Raw genomic sequence first — 17,191 nt, 5'->3', positions numbered from 1 at the left:
TGGAATTCACTCATAAATATCATTATTCATTTTTTCTTAAAGCGATGTCCTAACAGTAATAAAGACAACAACCCTGGGGGAAAAATCACATTAAATGTTTATATAAGAACGCTATAAAAAAGTGACAAAGTCATACTTCATTACAAAAGAGGTTTCTCTCTTTTTCTGATAATTTCTTCTTAAACTAAAGAGGCTTTCATTCTTATGTCTGAGAATGAGGGATAAAAAAATCAAATCCTAAAATTCTGATGTTTAGAAAAAAAACAGGAAAACTATTTTGATACTACAAAACATTTCACTTGACAAAAAACCCAAACAGTTACTGTATTACCTGGATGATACAGATGAAAGGGGACATGGAAAGAGTAAGATCTTAAAATTAGACCTCAAGAATTTCTGGATAAAATTCTCTACTCCGATCACTGCAAGACTCTCTGACCTTAGGGGGACATTTGTACAAGGAACGAATGTGTGTGGAACCAGCCAGAGAGATGCTAAGGATCAGGAGAAAATCCTGCCTTTATTTTGGTGCTTTATCATTTTTCCAGTATAAACTGATATGGCATGAACCATCCCCACCATATGAAGCAGGTACATTCTAACAATTTCCAAGACAAATCCCAACATTGTTTAATTTACTTAACAGTATAGTCTGTCAGAAAAATGAAAATCTGTTTTATTTTATATTCTTTATGATGAAAAGTATATAAACTGCACTTTTAAATTAAATCATGCTCCGCCAAAACTGGTCTGCTTTAAGACTGATAACTTTAGTGGAGAGAATTAAGTTGTTTCAGCAAGTATCAATTTTCTGTTAAAAAATGTCCGCAAGACAAAATAAAAAAATTCTTAATTTACAATAAGCAGTGTAAACAGCAAAAACAACAGAAGCCACAAAGTTTCACGCACCAGCCACTGGCAGACAGATAACTCCAAATACTCATAGAACTTTGTATCTTCCTTTGTTGGTTGGTTGGTAAGAATTTTGCTGCAAATAAAGGAGAGAATAACCACAGTTAAAAGTGAAAATGGATGAATGAACTGCAATAAAACCCCACTAACAATAAATTCACATTATGTGTAAATAAGCTGTTCCTTAGCAATTGCATTCCTTTGAAAAACATTTTTATGGGGAGGTCAACAATTTTGAAAAAGAAACAAAACTATCATTAATTGCTCAGCAGGACTACTGGAATTGACTGCTGATGTCAAAGGCTACTTAAGAGAAAAAGCCAAAGACACTGTCAAGTCTAACGTAGTATCACTGAAGGTTTATTCTACAGAAAGCCGAGGTTTCTTTAATCACAGAACTCAAAATACGTTTTCTCAAGATAGTATCTTATTTGAAAACAGACTATGTGAACACGGCTGATTATTAGCTGGGTATGCTATAAAGCTACAGCAAAACAAATCTCTCAACGCAGATAAAAGTATTAAAATGAGGGGAGTAATTCTCCTCTCCCCTGCCTGATGGTGCTGAAATTGGGAAATTTATTGGGACCTAACTTTTTAAGGGGTCTTCATTCAAAAAGCTCTGTTAATGTGTTATCTCCATCTGCTGGCTGGATAACAGCTGTATGTCTGGCTGATTGAACACAGCAATATATTTTCTAGGCTGTTCAATGAAACAGTGTTTTTGAGATCTATAGGTCCCAGTCCCTGATATTAATAAAAATGTATGCCAGAGTGTCAACATTTGTAGAAATCAATCTCATAAAGCATAAATTAAGGCATTTTCCCTCTGCATTCTGGATATTTCACTCACCAATCTGATGAGCTCCTCTTTTATAAGTCGTGTGATTTCTGCCTTTGCTTTCTGTACAGCCAGTTCATTGGCACCTGAAGACAAAAAAATATTACCATCTTAAACATTTTCTGTATGTGAAGCCTACGGAATAAACACTGCTGGTTATTTTCAGAAACTTTGTAAAACTTGCAGAATATCCCCAACTATTTGTTGAAGAACACTCTAGTATTGTACAGGCTGCCACAGCTAGACTGTGTTCTGTTTTAAGGAAGATACTTAAAACAGACAGACGTAAGTTACACTATTCAGAAACACCTAGGATTAGAGGTTTCTTTGAGAAAAACTCTATTCAACCATCATGAGACTTGCTAAGTTTTTGTTATACTACTTGATGTTAATTTCTTATACCTTTAACAGCCAAACCCCACACAATTCTATTTTCTTCCTTATTTCACACTGGCACAGACATCTTTGTGCCTATTCTGATCCCCACCCCACCCCCTTTTCTTTCCCTCTCCTCCAAGCTGATTCCATACATGTTTGCTGTTGTTCTGTGGCAGGTCAGTCTTCTGAGGAGAAGCATATCTGTGATCCCCATGGATCATTTGACAAAGCGTATTAAGATAAGTGAGTGTTTCTTAGTAATTACAAAGTAACTACAGTGGGTCTGTAACTGAGCATCCAAATGCTATGACTACAGAGATTCCATGTCCAATTACAAAACTAGACTTATATCTTTAATTGAAACATTTATAAAAAGAATACGTACTTTCTATAGCCAAATAAATCTTTCGTTCTCCTTCCTTGGGTTCTTTGCCGGGAGGGAAATAAGTTCCTCTGATTGTAATAGCAGCTTCAGAATATTCACTGATTCTCTGTAGCGCTTCTTTGGAGGTAACTTTCCATCTGGCAGTCTGCAAGGTAAAGGATATGGGAGGATCAACAAGGATAAAGGCATCACACAAAATGGCAATCCAAAGGTTAACTGACATTTTAGACAAACAACAAGAACACTGCACCATGAAAACTGGTCACAGCGTTCTACTTTACAAACGTAGACTGAAATTTTAGCCAGTTATTTTTATGCAAGTATATTTAAAAAAATCTGCCTCTTGTGTCAGCAAGATAAAGTTATGGAAGGAGAAAAGAGAATGGATGCATAGTACTATTGAAGCAAGAACTCTAAAGACTTTCCATTTTGCTACATTGAAAGTTTGAAACTTGTAATTTTATTCATGTGATTTTCTGAAGCAGTATCAAGTATTTTATTTAGCGTTTTTTGTACAGGAACAGACTTCAAGGGCAAACATATACTGTTAATGGCTGCAAGTACTTCCCTTTAACAAAATTAATGTTATTTATTTCTACACAGCTCATTGGTTAAAGATAAAAGTAAGTAAATCTTAAAATCTCCAAAAATAAAGCCTAAGGAATAAAGACTGCCAGTTGTTTTTCAGAACTCTGTAAAAATCTCTCCAATATCCTCAAAAATACTTCACTATGATAAATGCATCCCATTAATTTAGCCAATGAAATTACTAGAAAGTATACAGTAGGTCGTTGTAAGTTACTTGTAGATTGAGACAATTTTTTTGTTGTGGTGAGCTCTGGCATTCAAAGTCCGAGGACTTAGGACAAGACTGGAGAAGCTGGCGCTGCCTTGGTGTGAAGGCAAAGCTACTCCTGACGGGAAGAATAATCCCCTCCAGTCCCTGTTTGGTTTCTCAGTTCTAGCAGGCTGAGCAAACATGCCATGTATCCTACCTTAAACCACTGCTTTTCCAGAGGCCAACTTTGGAATCCAGCCTCTAAAGGCAAGCTGTATGTCCCTGGATCAAAACTTTTCCTGTTACATATTCTCTCTACAAGAGGTACCTTATCATCATTAATCTGACTCTCTGAAATAACTGCACACATAATCAGGAAGGCTACCCTATGCGTATCTTAACACACGGTGGTAGTGAATGGTTGTGCAGTACTTCTATAAAAATCAGCTTACACAGTCAGCTGTCATTCTTGCTTTAGGCAATCGTTTTATCTTACTTTATCTCTGTCATCTCAGATCTGCACTGTGTTCAGTATTATACGTGTATACGGTACAAGAGAGTCCCTCTCCTTTATAGAGATTTTCCAGGGACATAACGAGCCATAATGATGCCCACTGATGAACTGCCATATATACATATATACGTCAGAGAAGATGTTACAAAATATGGAAGAACAAAAAGAAGATCAAGAAAAGAGCTATTTTTTCTAGTGCAGCTCTAAAAAAAAATAAATCTAAAGATCTAAAATTTATTTATTTGCACACATATGCAGACAACAGAACAGTTACTTGTCTAGCCATTATGAGCAGGCAATGCTTTGTACCTATGCAAAGCATATCCTTAAAGGGTTAGAAGGATCCTTAGCAAAATTATAAAATCTAGAGCATGTTCTACGAATGAGAAACCGCTTAGGATAAGAATTAAGAGGATTTCTGAGAGGGATGGGTAACAAACTAACAACACAACTACTTGTAAAATACAGCAAACCTGGGCAGAACCTCAAAGATAAATACAAGGAATTTGTGCTTGATAGCGTGGAATATAAGTCCTCAAAATAACAGATGAGGTAGACTACAACAGCAATGAATGGCAAAAATATTCACGTAATTAAAAAAAAAAAGAAACAACGGTATCAGTCATAGTAGTATGGCCTTTGAAATAAAATGCCAGACAGTGTCAAAGATTTGGATATGAGAAAAGTCAGCGGCAGAGGGTGAAAAGATTTTTGTATGATAAGAAATGCTTCTTTTTCTGGTATTCTCTGGAATATGTCCAAAGCATTGTCTATAAGCTGAGAGGTAATCACAGATAATGTAGTAATTTCAATTAGGTATGATAAGTAATAGAGACAAAATATTTTATTGATATAATCATAGTCCAAGCTATGAAGATAGCCTTTGTTAAATAATGGTCATTTACACTTCATTATAGCAAAATGGTTACTTGCCTGTGGGAAGTCATTGATCTCTAATTCTTCTTCGTATCTCTTAAAGGATTCATTTTGTCCTCCATCCTGTTTCTCTTCCTCCTGCTTCTCTATGGGTACATAATTGAGCTTAGCATTGATTTTTTCAGCCAGTTGCTCTGCAATGGTCTTGGCAGATACAGTAGGCGCTTGAATCGTGCCTCCTCTCAGGATAGCATTTGTAGCCTGCTGCATCACATCCTGTAAAAAAATTAGGTCCATGGTGAGAACAAGATAGCCAAAAGAAGTCCTATATAAACCAACAAGGTTATTACAGCTTTCTATGTAATTGTCCACATAACAAATACATTTTCCAAGCTTCTCTTTCTTCCTTCCTCTCAGTAACTCCCCTCACACCTGTATAGAAGAGATCTTACTGGTCTTTTGTATCTTCAGCTCACAGTACCTTTGGACATTCCAGACCACATTAACCTAAATTTATATGGATTGTATATCACATGCTTCAGCAGAGAAAGATGTTCTGCAACTCTGCTAAAGCTGACAAAACCTAATCCTGTAATTTTATCAGTAATGAATTAACTCTTTGCCCAGACTGACAAAGCATTTCCAGTTCTGTATTAAATTTTATTATCATATTAGCTCAATTACAAATCCTACAACTTATAACCGAGTTAGCCCAGCACAAATGAGTTAAATAATGCAGTACATTAGTGTGCAGAAACACGAAAGAAAATGGTAGCCACGGAACAAAGAATTGAACAACTTCTATTAACAAAAAAAAAAAAAAAAAAAAAAGGAAAAAAAATGCTCTCTAAAGAGCCTGACCTTGAAGTGGAAGGGGACCAATACTTGTGCCTCTGCTCCAAGATTCTTCTGGGCGTTAATTCTCAAAGCCAATCTTTTAGCAATTTCCAATTTTTCTGCATTCCCAGCTGATGGTGTAGGAGCGTTTGATGTTCCTGGTGCTGCCATGTCTTTTACTCTTTTCTTTGAATTGAACATGCTTTCAATTTGTTCATCGATCTAAAGAAAGTAACAATTATTAGATCACTGCATTTACCATTAGATAATCGTACCATCCTAAAGAAAGAAAACACTAAGGTGCATTTAGTTTATATGCTTTTAAAGAAATTAATCTTGTATAAACGGTACAAGCCTGCCCAGAACTACAATTCAACAAAAGGAACAGATGTTCTAAAAATGAGGAAAAACTTTGAATATAGTGTTTACTTTCAAGGTCACGAAAAGGAGTCTAGCAAACATTAAGAAAGAAATCTAATAAGGATTTAGAAATAGAAGAGGCTACTATGAATTTATTTAAAACACTGCAAGTAAAAAAATGTTTGTAATTGAGGGCAACAATTCTATTTCATTTACGCAAGATTAATATTACAAAGAAAAGAATCTATGTGACATTTACATAACTACATATATTAAGTATAAAATACCAGTTAAGTCAGAAAGAAATTTTCAAGATGTTCATAGATCTTGAGCTTCGTAGCTACAGATCTTTTATATTGAAGAATACATACAGATCTAGTCATAGAATTTAACTAATTAAGTCAGTAGCGTAGGACATGGAGTAACAAAAATCCACATGTTCTGCAACATGTTATGCAACCTACTGGCGGGAAAAAAAATATTGGAAAACCTTAAGCAACTTAAATCTTATTTTCAGGTGCTTACATCAACTGCTGTATCTTCATCATCTGAATCTTGCAAGCCAAGAGCTGCTTTTTGGAGCTTCTTTCTTTCATTAGCCAAAGCCTGTTCTGTTTCATCAAACTTAAAACCTTTGCCAGAGAATCCACTGCTTTTTTTAATCAACTTTCCCTCCTGAAAACAAAAACATGTATTTTCATACTGAGAAGTTTAAAATTCCAATTCCAATAGTCATAAAATAACTATAAAATTATACAAATAATTTTGAAGTTATTTACTTAAAAACGCAAATCTTAGCACATTTAGAAAACTCTTCAAATTTAAAAACTGTATTTTACAATGAAGTGTAACAAAAAAGCTATGTTAATTCAGCAGATAGAAACAATACACTACTAGGATTTTCTGTAAGTATGTATTTTAAAGGCTTTTCAAATGTAGTAAAAAAAACCCTCCAGTTTTTATATCAGAAAAACTCCAAAGTCACTCTTCTCAGCATGAGCAAGATCTTCTGATGGCGAGAACTCTGGAAATAATAATACAAATTCTGTGAAAGAACTTCATTATATTTTACATGAATTTTGATAAAAGCCAAGGTGTCCCTTATACAGTAGGCATTTCTCTATCACATACTGGATGACAATATTTAAACTCTCAAGAACAGTCCCACAAATGACATTCAACATCCCAATCTTGAAAACACACATTTACCTAAGCATACATATGCATTCTCCATGAAGTCAGTGAGATGACTCGTGTATATATGCCGTACAACTGGACCCACGTGCATATGCATTAAACCCAGATCAAAGCCCACTACAGAAGAAAGAATTACTTACAGCCTTCTGTTGGTCTTTGAAGTCAGCCCAGAGCTTCTCCAAATCAGTAGGAATTGGATTCCCGGACAATTCCAAAGCCTTAATGATATCACCAGCATACCGTGCCTGATCCTCAGTAATGAATGTATATGCATACCCCTGGTCAAAATTAATTTAAAAGATAATAAAGAAAAATCTCTAAAGACATTTTATCTCTAAATTTATTGAAGCACCCTTGCACAGATGCTGTTGTTCTGGTCAATAAAAGTAACCATGATATTGATGCATAAACTTTTTTTAGTGGGAACACTAGACATTATATTGAATAATGGGATTTCCCAGGAAGCTGATACAGAGGTAATTAACCACAGACAGCAGAAACTGAAGTCTTTCCTTTCAATCTTGTCATGGTTAAAAGTTTGGAAAATAAAATCTTATAAATTTAGTAGGGCACATTTCCAACAGTGAAAAACACTCAAACTTTGGTATTAAAAGAACATTCATACGTCAGAAGAACATTTAAGTTCCAACTTTCATAGTGCTAAAATTCAGAATATATTTTACACACCATCACTCAAAAACCTTAGATGCACTCTAAAGGAAAATCCTCTTCCCATCAGTAACATTGGGTAGTTTACTCGCTCTGTACCTATCCCTTGGGAACACCTTGATCAAGCAATAAATAAGGAAAAATTTGCAGTAATAACCAAAACAGGTATGTGATTATACATACTTTATTGCCAGCTCGTCCAGTTCGGCCTGCTCGGTGCACATAATCTTCATAATGGTTGGGACAGCTGTAATTGACCACCAGCATCAATTGTTTTACATCTAAGCCCCTTGCTGCTACAGATGTGGCTACTAGAAGTTTACAAATTCCATTCTTGAAATCATTAATTATGCTGTCCCTGTCATACTGATCGATACCTGCAAGAAACCAGACAAAACAGTTAATTATAAAGCTCTGCTTTGAGCCAAAAGAATTTACACACAGGTCAAAACATCCTCCAACTTCAAACAACCAAAAGACTAAGCAAATAAAATTTCAGTACGTTTGCACTTTTACAGGCAAAATATATTAGCCAGAATAATAAATCTCTTAGTTTATTAACCAGAATACCAAAACTTTCATTTTTTCCACTACAAAGAGATGTTTTCCCATACCAAGATCCTCAAAAGTTTCTTTATGATTGTCTATTTGACTTCTTATATTCAATTGAGACCTCATCTAGAGGCTTTGTTCTCTAAAGGCAAAAGAAATCTCAGAATAACAAGAATATTTTTCCCTCTTTCATTGTTGCACTAAATGAACAATGGTTTTGTACTCACTGGTTACTGTATTTTGAAGAGCATTATACATAGAAAGTTTTAAAATACTCTGGGATGGACAATATTCTAAAGAGATTTCCTCCTCTTGCTACTAAACCACTTCTGTTATATTACTACTTGATGGCAGAAAAGTGAAACAGCTGTTATTATTGGGGAATCTCAAATAAAAATACCATATAATACTCCCCCAATGGCATTCACCACTCTACAGCAACAAGTAGTTAGTAATATTCCCGGAGAGGTGTTAACTTTCAGTAACAATCCCGTTGCACAGAGACAAGATTTGGCATCCGGTACCATCTCACAGGGAACAATAAAGAGTAATTACAGAAAACTATCATGTCTATTTCAAATTAAGAGACAAATCTCTTTCCCAATTATAAGGCAAAATCTGCTTAGGAAAAAAAATAATAACTGGTACTATACAGGAACTAAGCAACTTCTCTTTATAACTACTGAATACCAATATTATGGTTTGGAGTTGTTAATATAAATCCTTAAGATTGCAGATTACCTCCGTGAAGAGACAAGCAAGGATAAGAGGCTCTCATTAAATCTTTCAACAACCCATCAGCATGTTCTTGTTTATCTACAAATATGATAACCGATCCTTTCTCCTGATAGTGTCCCAGTAGCTCCAGTAACTTCAAAAACTTGTTCTCTTCTTCTATGACAATCTGGAAAAAGACATACAAAAGCAAAGTAGAAAGAGTATAAATTATATCTTAAGTCATTAAATACATTCAGGGTTCATAAAAATAAAAATCAGGAACAGGGATGGCTTTTTCAGGCTGTTTACACAGCTAGTGGCAAAACTGCTGTCCAGCTCAGTGGCATAAACCCGAGTTTTTTTTAAAAAAAAAAAAAAAAAAAAAAATGGGAGGGGGGGGAAGAAGTGATCACATTGCATTTGCAGATTAGGGTGTTAGTTTATTCTGAGTTCATGTTTAATAAGGCCACTAAAGTTCTGAAAACAAAACCTCTGTGGGTGTATCAGTTTATATTTGATATTGCTGGAAATAATCTTTTGCAAGCGAGAAGATAAGAGAGGCAGGTATGTGATACTCACAACATGCTGCTCCACATCAGAACAGACAACACTTCTGCCTCCGACCTGCACTTCTATAGGTTTACTTAGGATTCTCCGAGCTAGTGCCTCCATAGCTCTGGGAAAAGTAGCAGAGAACATGACAGTCTGACGATCAGGCCTGACGTTGTCTACAATGCGCATAACCTGGTTTAAGAGAACATTCCCTGTTAATACCCAAGTGCTATAACTGAACTTCATACACATACAGAGCCGTTGTCTTTAAAGTTAGCTGGTATCTGCCCTCCAGAGATTACAAAACCTTTCTGTACAGACTTCCTCTTGGGACACTGGTGCTGGCATTGGAACACAGGCAAAACTTGCTGGATTCAAAAGGAAGTTGAGTGGCAATATGCAACCCAACAACAGCCCAGCAGAGATCTTAAGACATGCAGCAGAAACCTTACAGCTCAAGAGACCAAATAAAGGAATTTTCTTTAGTTTTGGAAGACAATATAGCCTGATGACAACTGAAAGAGTCCTGGATGTCCACAGCCGCCAGCAAGTAATTTGTCACCAATATTTGCAACATTTTGTTCCTGTCTCCTGCACGACATTGCCAAGAGACATCAAAGACTTTACAAGCAGGCTACAACTACTACTATGACACCTGCATCAAGGGATTACATAGGGCTACAACATGGCCACAAGTATCCAAAACAAGTGCATTAAAAAAAAAAAAAAGTACATTAGAGAAAAATCTAAGCTATAAAAGAATTTATCAAAAATAAAGCATGTGAATATAATAGAAAAATTAAAGTTTAAACTGTTGTCCATATGTAGCACATCTTTTTGAACACTCACTGGCAGTGTAACAAAAATGTAGCATTGCAAAATCCTTTACGTGTAAAATAATGTCTTGTGGCAATATCACTCATGTCATTAATTACCTGAGGCTCAAAACCCATGTCAAACATTCTGTCTGCTTCATCAAGTACAACATACGTGACTCTACGGAGATTTGTCACTCGACCTGTGAAAGGAGAGGAAAAAGCACATGGGAAACAAAATCAAATGGAAATCTAGTTTCCCTCAGGAATAATTTTTTTTAACTGTTATATAGTCTCACTATCTTCTAACAAGGACATTAATTAATTTTTTAAAAAATTCACTAAATGTGAATTTTAATGTTCTCATTTTAATCACGTATACATTCTGGGAAATGTGTAAGTATGCACAAGGCCCTTTATTTTGTCAAACTCTTCTCTTGCATACCATCATAGGGCCAGAAGAACCTGTAAAATTCAGAAAACTGCCCTCGCCAAAACACATCATAAAACTAAGACTGAGATGAAGCAAGGAGCCACATCAGCCATTATCTGACAGCGCCACCTAGAAAAAAACATATTAGAGATTACAGCGCATGTGTGGAAGGCAAAGTCCAGTGCTAACTGTTGCAGCCTCATAAAAATTCCTTTTATACATATAATCTGTAATGCTTCCTTGGAGCTAGAAATAACTATTTGAGGATAATCATACTAATTCTAGTTAACTGCTAATAATATGCATGAAACAGAATAAGCAGTCTTTTCAAAATGTATATATAAAGATTAAAACCTACCCAGTAACACTACTACATTTAAAATTAAGAACCACCCCAAACTCTGGGACAGCTGGAAACAAAATAAGCAAGTTGTATATCTGTGAACATTTTTGAAATTACAATGGACAGGATAATTAGCACCCTTCCCAAACAAATAGCTAAGAGATTCCCTTTCATGAGAAGGACTCAACTCAGGGATTTAAGAGTCATATTCTCAAACGATACAAACATGTGAACACACTCAGTTCCAAACAACTGTGAAGTGACACTGGCAAACGCTCTCGGAATGGAACAGATTTTTCACATTTTCTACAACTATCACTCAGACTTGTGCCTATCAAACTACAGTAGAATTTGGTCCTTTCAGTTTCAGCAAATTGTAGCTGAATCCTCAAATTATTTTTTAGAGATTTAGCGCTGCATTTTTTTAAGCTATGGAATTCATACTTAAGGAACAAAATAGATATTTCTTAAAATCTACATATCTATTTAACATCTTAACACTTTCATCCCCAAATAATAACTTTGTAAAATTACTTGGGAACAGCATTAATGTACCTACCTTTGACGATTTAAGTCTTGGAAGCCCAGTTCTATATGTCTTGAAGGTACTTTTTCCACAGAAGTTAAATAATGTCAACAGTTTAGTAGAGGTTTTGATGTGGAATAATTTAATAATAAAACTTTATCTAATAAGCATGCAATGGTTACACTAGGACAAAACCTCTTAAAGCTGCAGTGGCTCAGTTTAATCAATCTGAGTATTTGATGTAAGGTCAGTTCTTTTACTTTTGAACAGTTATTTAGGGAGGGCTTCTTTGTTTGTTTTTTAAAACCAACAGATAAAGGCAGAGTAAGATGCTCTTACGTAAAAGTGGGTAACTGCTGAGCTACACTAGCAATAATAAAGGATCAATGGGCAGACAAAATAAGCAACTGTTATATAACCTTTATCTTAATTGAAGTTAAAAAATTTGGATCAGCACATTTTAAGTTTAACAATGATAAACATTCTCAGAAACTCTTCAAGAATGTAGTATTTCCTGTCCTCCCCAAAAAAGTCAAACCAATATATGATTAAACCTATTACTAGTGCTATATATTCTCAATAGCTAGATAGTGCAGCCTGAAGAGATATAAGAAAATTCCGTAAGACCATTTATCAAAATACATGATCTTTTGAATTTGTTAGAATTACATAACAAATATAAAATATTCTCCATAGGAAAAGGGTTTCTACTCACCATTGTTAGCTGCTAACATGTCAATCATACGTCCAGGTGTGCAAACAATAATTTCAGCACCTCTTTTGAGTTCAGCTATCTGATTTTTAAAACACAGCAAACAAACTATTAGAGTGGGTTTTTGCTTTGTGTTTTTTTTTCAACATGTATCACCTTGCAAAAAAAAACCCCAACCATACACTGTAATACAGCTGTTCTACTAACGTGAATTTTTTATGTAAAGATTTTACTTAGCAATTAAGTCTTTGGAAAACTTTGCTTTCCAAAAGAGTAGCCTCTGACAACCTAAGTTACTATCCCTTGAAGTAGTTATAATTGAGATATGACTTCTATACAGTTAAGGGTCTATAAGAAACGTCACATGTTATATCAGGGACAACTGATACTAAATAAACCATGTTCCATCACAGATGGTCACTCCTGTTGTTTCCATAAATGGGGGGCAGGGCAGAACCCCTTGAAATCAATCTCTAAATTACTCTAACATGCAATATTTGATAATGCAATAAACCAAAGTTAACATTTTCTCGCTTCTGTTATCTTGAGGGGAATTCCCATAAAAATACAGCTTCTCAATAACTTTCAAAGTATCACATCCCACTAATAGTTTAGTTACTGCCATGCTCAGTATATAATGTAAAAAGAAACAGAAACTTTTAAGGACCATACTTGAGAATTTTCAAGAAGATCAGTATGTTTAAGGTAAAGGTATGTGCAAACTCTTAAGCTTTTGCACTACTACCATTCATACAGAGAAAATCCATAATGAAGGCTGCAAATGTACTGGATTTATGGGAAAGAGAAAGGAACTAAATTCACTGCAAAAGTAAGATTAACTAATAAAGTTCAAGAGTTACTTAAGTAAGGTATGTCTTTTGCATACCTGTTCACTGATCCCTGTTCCTCCATAAACACAGACAACTCGAAGCCCAAGTGTCTTTGAGAATTTCTTACACTCCTTGGTAATCTGCAAAGCCAACTCACGAGTAGGTGTCATAATGACAGCTGAAAAACGAAGCGTTTTCATCATACATTGTAACATACAAGATGTTGTTATTTATACAATAAAAATGACTATTTTCTAATGATGTTTATGGCAATTAACTTGAAATTATATTTCAAGAAAAAGACAGTTAATACAGTATGAAGATGGGGTGGAAGTCTGGTCAAAGTTTCAAAATCAGAGGAGTAAGGTCTCCTTTCCAGATATAATGGACACGCGAGTGCTCTTGAAACAACACTAGATAGCACAGTGAGTACAAACAACATTAAATAGCACGGTGATCATTAACTAAACAAAAAAAAAGCTACCCATTAATGGACATTAGTAAGTAAGCATTCCTCCCTGTAACCAAGATAAGAACTGAAGACCCTTCTATAGAGTATGCTTGTGGTTTTATTTATTTAAATAGCAATTTTGAAAATAAAAGCTTTGTACCTATGGGACCTTCTCCTTCTTCTAACGCTCTCTGATCCATAATGTGTCTGAACATGGGCAACAGAAATGCAATAGTTTTTCCACTTCCTGTTTTAGCGATACCAATCAAATCACGTCCATTCATAATTGCTGGGATAGCTTGGGTTTGAATGGGAGTGGGCTTTTCATAGCCGTGTCTTAAAGAAAGGAAAAAAAAAGGTATTTTAAGAACAAAATGCGATTTGACAGATGTGAAATCACAAAATCATGCCAAAAAAATTCTGCACATTCATATTTACATACATGTATCAGTGCCATTTAAAAGAGCATGACACAAATGGCAGAAGGAATAGCTCATAACAATAGTTAAACACTGAGTGAGAAACACTCTGATGACTATATACGTAACATCTACAAACACGGACATGTTGCATTATGCAACAAAGAAAAAGGTTTTTCTCATATACGTATGACAGAACATAGTAAGCAAAATCAAACATGATATAGTTCATAAAGTGCTTGCTTACTTTTTGAGGGCAGTGAGAATCTTCATGGAAATACCACACTGTACCCAGGTTTTTATTGGTTTGGGGCAGCCTTTTCCCTTGACTGTAATTCCCTCCAACTCCAGCCTGTACACATTCACCTCTGAAATAGAGTTTGCATTACAACAGAGTCAAATTTGACATTTCTCTACTACTTCGATCAAAATATTCTTGATCTGTCCCTGAACATGAAATACTAATTTTATCACCATCAGAAAAACAGCTTTTAGCTTGTTACACATATATACAGGAGATAGGCGAAAAGGACTCAGGTAAATTTTTCAATCAAAGCCTCATATATAATTATATGAGGCTATCAATAACAGTGATTCGAGTGTTTTTCTATACCAAGTTGCATATCAAAATCCATCATTCTCTTCTTTACTAGTACCCAAGGTGTTCTGGTTGTATTTGCCTTACCTTCTTGAGTCATTTTAGCTAGTTCTGGTACTTCAACATAGAAGTTTTTCCTGAAAGGTTCATACTCTATCTTTCCATGATCCACTGGTTCTAGCAGCTTTCTCTGCTTGGTCTGATAGCCAGTCAGGGCAGTCTGAAGATCAACTTCCTCCTCTTCTGAGGAATACTGTATAGATCATAATTTGTGTGTAAATTAGTATAAATGGTATTCCAAGAGGCTGTTTTTTTCACAGAGAAACTTTACTCAGAAGCAAGAGTTACTCCTTACCCTATTAGACCAGATACTGAAAACCTGCTCTCAGTTTAAGAGTCCCAATTGTTCTTTCACCTATTTCTTTCATGTTTCTCCCAAACCTTAACTTTCACCACATTCTGCATCACTTTCATGACCTTATGAATACTAACTACCAGCCTCGTCATTCAGAAGTAATCACTGCCATATAACAGGAGCAGTAAGAGGTAACTACTAAGAAAAAAAATCCAGCCAGCACCCCACTGGTTTGTGTTCCACTGCAGTCACAGTTCTGACGGATGCACTCAATTCAGCTATAAACTAGTCGACTACTACTAACACTGGAACTGCAGCAACACAGAGCTTAGCATGACCCAGCTGAGCCACAGTGCTAGCCAGGTATCTAGTTTACGACTTGGGCAAGGCTGCCTCTCTAAGTCCTCGCCCCAGACAGACACATACCCATACCCTTAACAACTATTCAGGCCTACAACAGCACACACAACCACATTAAGTACTCAATATTCCTATCCTCCAGAAAGCATTTTTAGAAGTTGGGACACAGAAAAGTAATTCTGAGCAGTTCAGGTCCAATCACTGAGCAAGATGGCTCTATGAGAATCCCAGAGCACTGTTTCTGTTAAAATTCAATATTCAGGCTGATCTCCCACTGCTCAACATGCAAAAAATTGCACACTATGAAGACTACGGGGAGATCTACCAGTTCATTGAACCTACATCCAGAGAGGGCAGCTGGCATTTATCTACTTGTACTACCTCTTCCTACTAAAACACATTTGTTATTTACAGCCAGTGTAACAGAAAATGCTTATATATTTGGTTTAGGGTGCTGTCTACTAGAACACATGACTTGGCGTAGCATTTCGTAGTCCTAGGCAGAATCAAACTCCTTTCTACTGTTTCCTAAACTGTAAAATGAGAAGATCTACCTCTCATTTGTGCTAAAAGAGATGTCTCATTATGATTTACAAAGTGTTTACTTATATACCATAACTTATAGGTGTTTTGGAAATTAATATATTTATACTTACAAAGAAATTCAGCAACAACGTAACAGACAAACCCCCTTTTTTCAGATTAGATACATGCAACTGAACCTGAAGACTGAGCAGCTACGTATGTAAACACTCTATACTAGCTAGTGTGTCATTCACACATGGGATCACCAAGACTGCCTGCCCAATTTCAGTAACGTGAACTGAACACACACTACATGGGACCTACACCAGCCCGATCATATTAAGAACAAATACAAAGCCAGACAACCCGATGCACTCATTCCATTCTCATCGGTATAACACTGCCTCTGAACAATAAAGTTGCAAGGGCAATTTCAGAAAAAAAACAGTACAAGTAATAAGAAACTGTGCAAGATCAAAAATCTTGTGACCATAGTTCTGAGAATTAAGTGACTAAATGTTTATCTCCTAGGAGATGGAAAAATCCCAGGACTATCCTCGTTCTCATGCCTCTTACAAGAGGCACATTGCCTTTTCATAGTAGAAATACAAGGCGCTTCCATTACCTCCATTGCATCTTGGTCATTCTCCATGAGCTCCCCTTTCTTCTTTTCTGACTCTGCAGCTGCCTTTTTGGTTGTCACCACGGTTACTACCTTGGTAACAGTTGGTCCAGATTTCTACAAAAACAATTAAGAAAAATTATTGCACTATCATATAAAACAAAAAACATACTGTATAACATATACAGAATATTTGTACTTCTGAATGCATTATTCTGGTCTTTTGGTGGTGTTTTTTTTTTTTTCCCCACTTCCTTCAGTGAAATTTTATCAGAATAAAACAGCTTGATAAAAACACCAGGAAATTAAAGTTAAGGCAAACAGGCATTAAGTGCATCTAACTTAGTTCTTGCTTTTTTGCACATTTCCCTCTTTTTTTCAAAGGCATTTTGATATTAAAACACAAAGCTATTTTTAAAAGACAAAGATAAGAAATCTTAAGTGATTTTACCTTCTCACTCCCACCTCCACCTTTCACACTCCTCATATTGAACTTCTTGACCTCTTCTTTTACTTCTTCCATATAAGCATCCAAAGGATCTAATTCTTCATCTTCAACCTCATTGCCTTCTTTTTCTCCTTCTGCGGTTTCCTCTTCATCATCTAATATGAGCAAGAAAGATGGGAATAAAAG

At 35.6% G+C, this 17,191-nt stretch overlaps 1 protein-coding gene across 1 annotated transcript in view; it reads right to left on the bottom strand.

The window, feature by feature from the left end:
- Positions 1-655: 655 nt before the first annotated feature.
- The window catches only part of DDX46 (DEAD (Asp-Glu-Ala-Asp) box polypeptide 46), a gene marked incomplete at its 5' end in the record, with an annotated part of 20,468 nt that continues 3,932 nt past the window's right edge, over positions 656-17,191 (bottom strand). The window contains 18 exons of the mRNA XM_009704862.1: positions 656-988; positions 1,766-1,839; positions 2,517-2,661; positions 4,742-4,960; positions 5,546-5,743; positions 6,407-6,556; positions 7,219-7,356; positions 7,931-8,124; positions 9,041-9,203; positions 9,596-9,760; positions 10,504-10,586; positions 12,401-12,479; positions 13,284-13,405; positions 13,839-14,014; positions 14,345-14,465; positions 14,783-14,948; positions 16,561-16,674; positions 17,009-17,160. Coding sequence (XP_009703164.1) covers positions 941-988; positions 1,766-1,839; positions 2,517-2,661; positions 4,742-4,960; positions 5,546-5,743; positions 6,407-6,556; positions 7,219-7,356; positions 7,931-8,124; positions 9,041-9,203; positions 9,596-9,760; positions 10,504-10,586; positions 12,401-12,479; positions 13,284-13,405; positions 13,839-14,014; positions 14,345-14,465; positions 14,783-14,948; positions 16,561-16,674; positions 17,009-17,160 — 2,507 coding nt within the window. The remainder of the gene's footprint in view (positions 989-1,765; positions 1,840-2,516; positions 2,662-4,741; positions 4,961-5,545; positions 5,744-6,406; positions 6,557-7,218; positions 7,357-7,930; positions 8,125-9,040; positions 9,204-9,595; positions 9,761-10,503; positions 10,587-12,400; positions 12,480-13,283; positions 13,406-13,838; positions 14,015-14,344; positions 14,466-14,782; positions 14,949-16,560; positions 16,675-17,008; positions 17,161-17,191) is intronic.

Source organism: Cariama cristata, unplaced genomic scaffold (genome assembly GCF_000690535.1).
Source record: "Cariama cristata isolate BGI_N322 unplaced genomic scaffold, ASM69053v1 scaffold18137, whole genome shotgun sequence".
In the NCBI taxonomy this organism is placed as follows: domain Eukaryota; kingdom Metazoa; phylum Chordata; class Aves; order Cariamiformes; family Cariamidae; genus Cariama; species Cariama cristata.
Note: the sequence above shows the minus strand (reverse complement) of the source record. Positions and strands in the feature narration are given on the sequence as shown.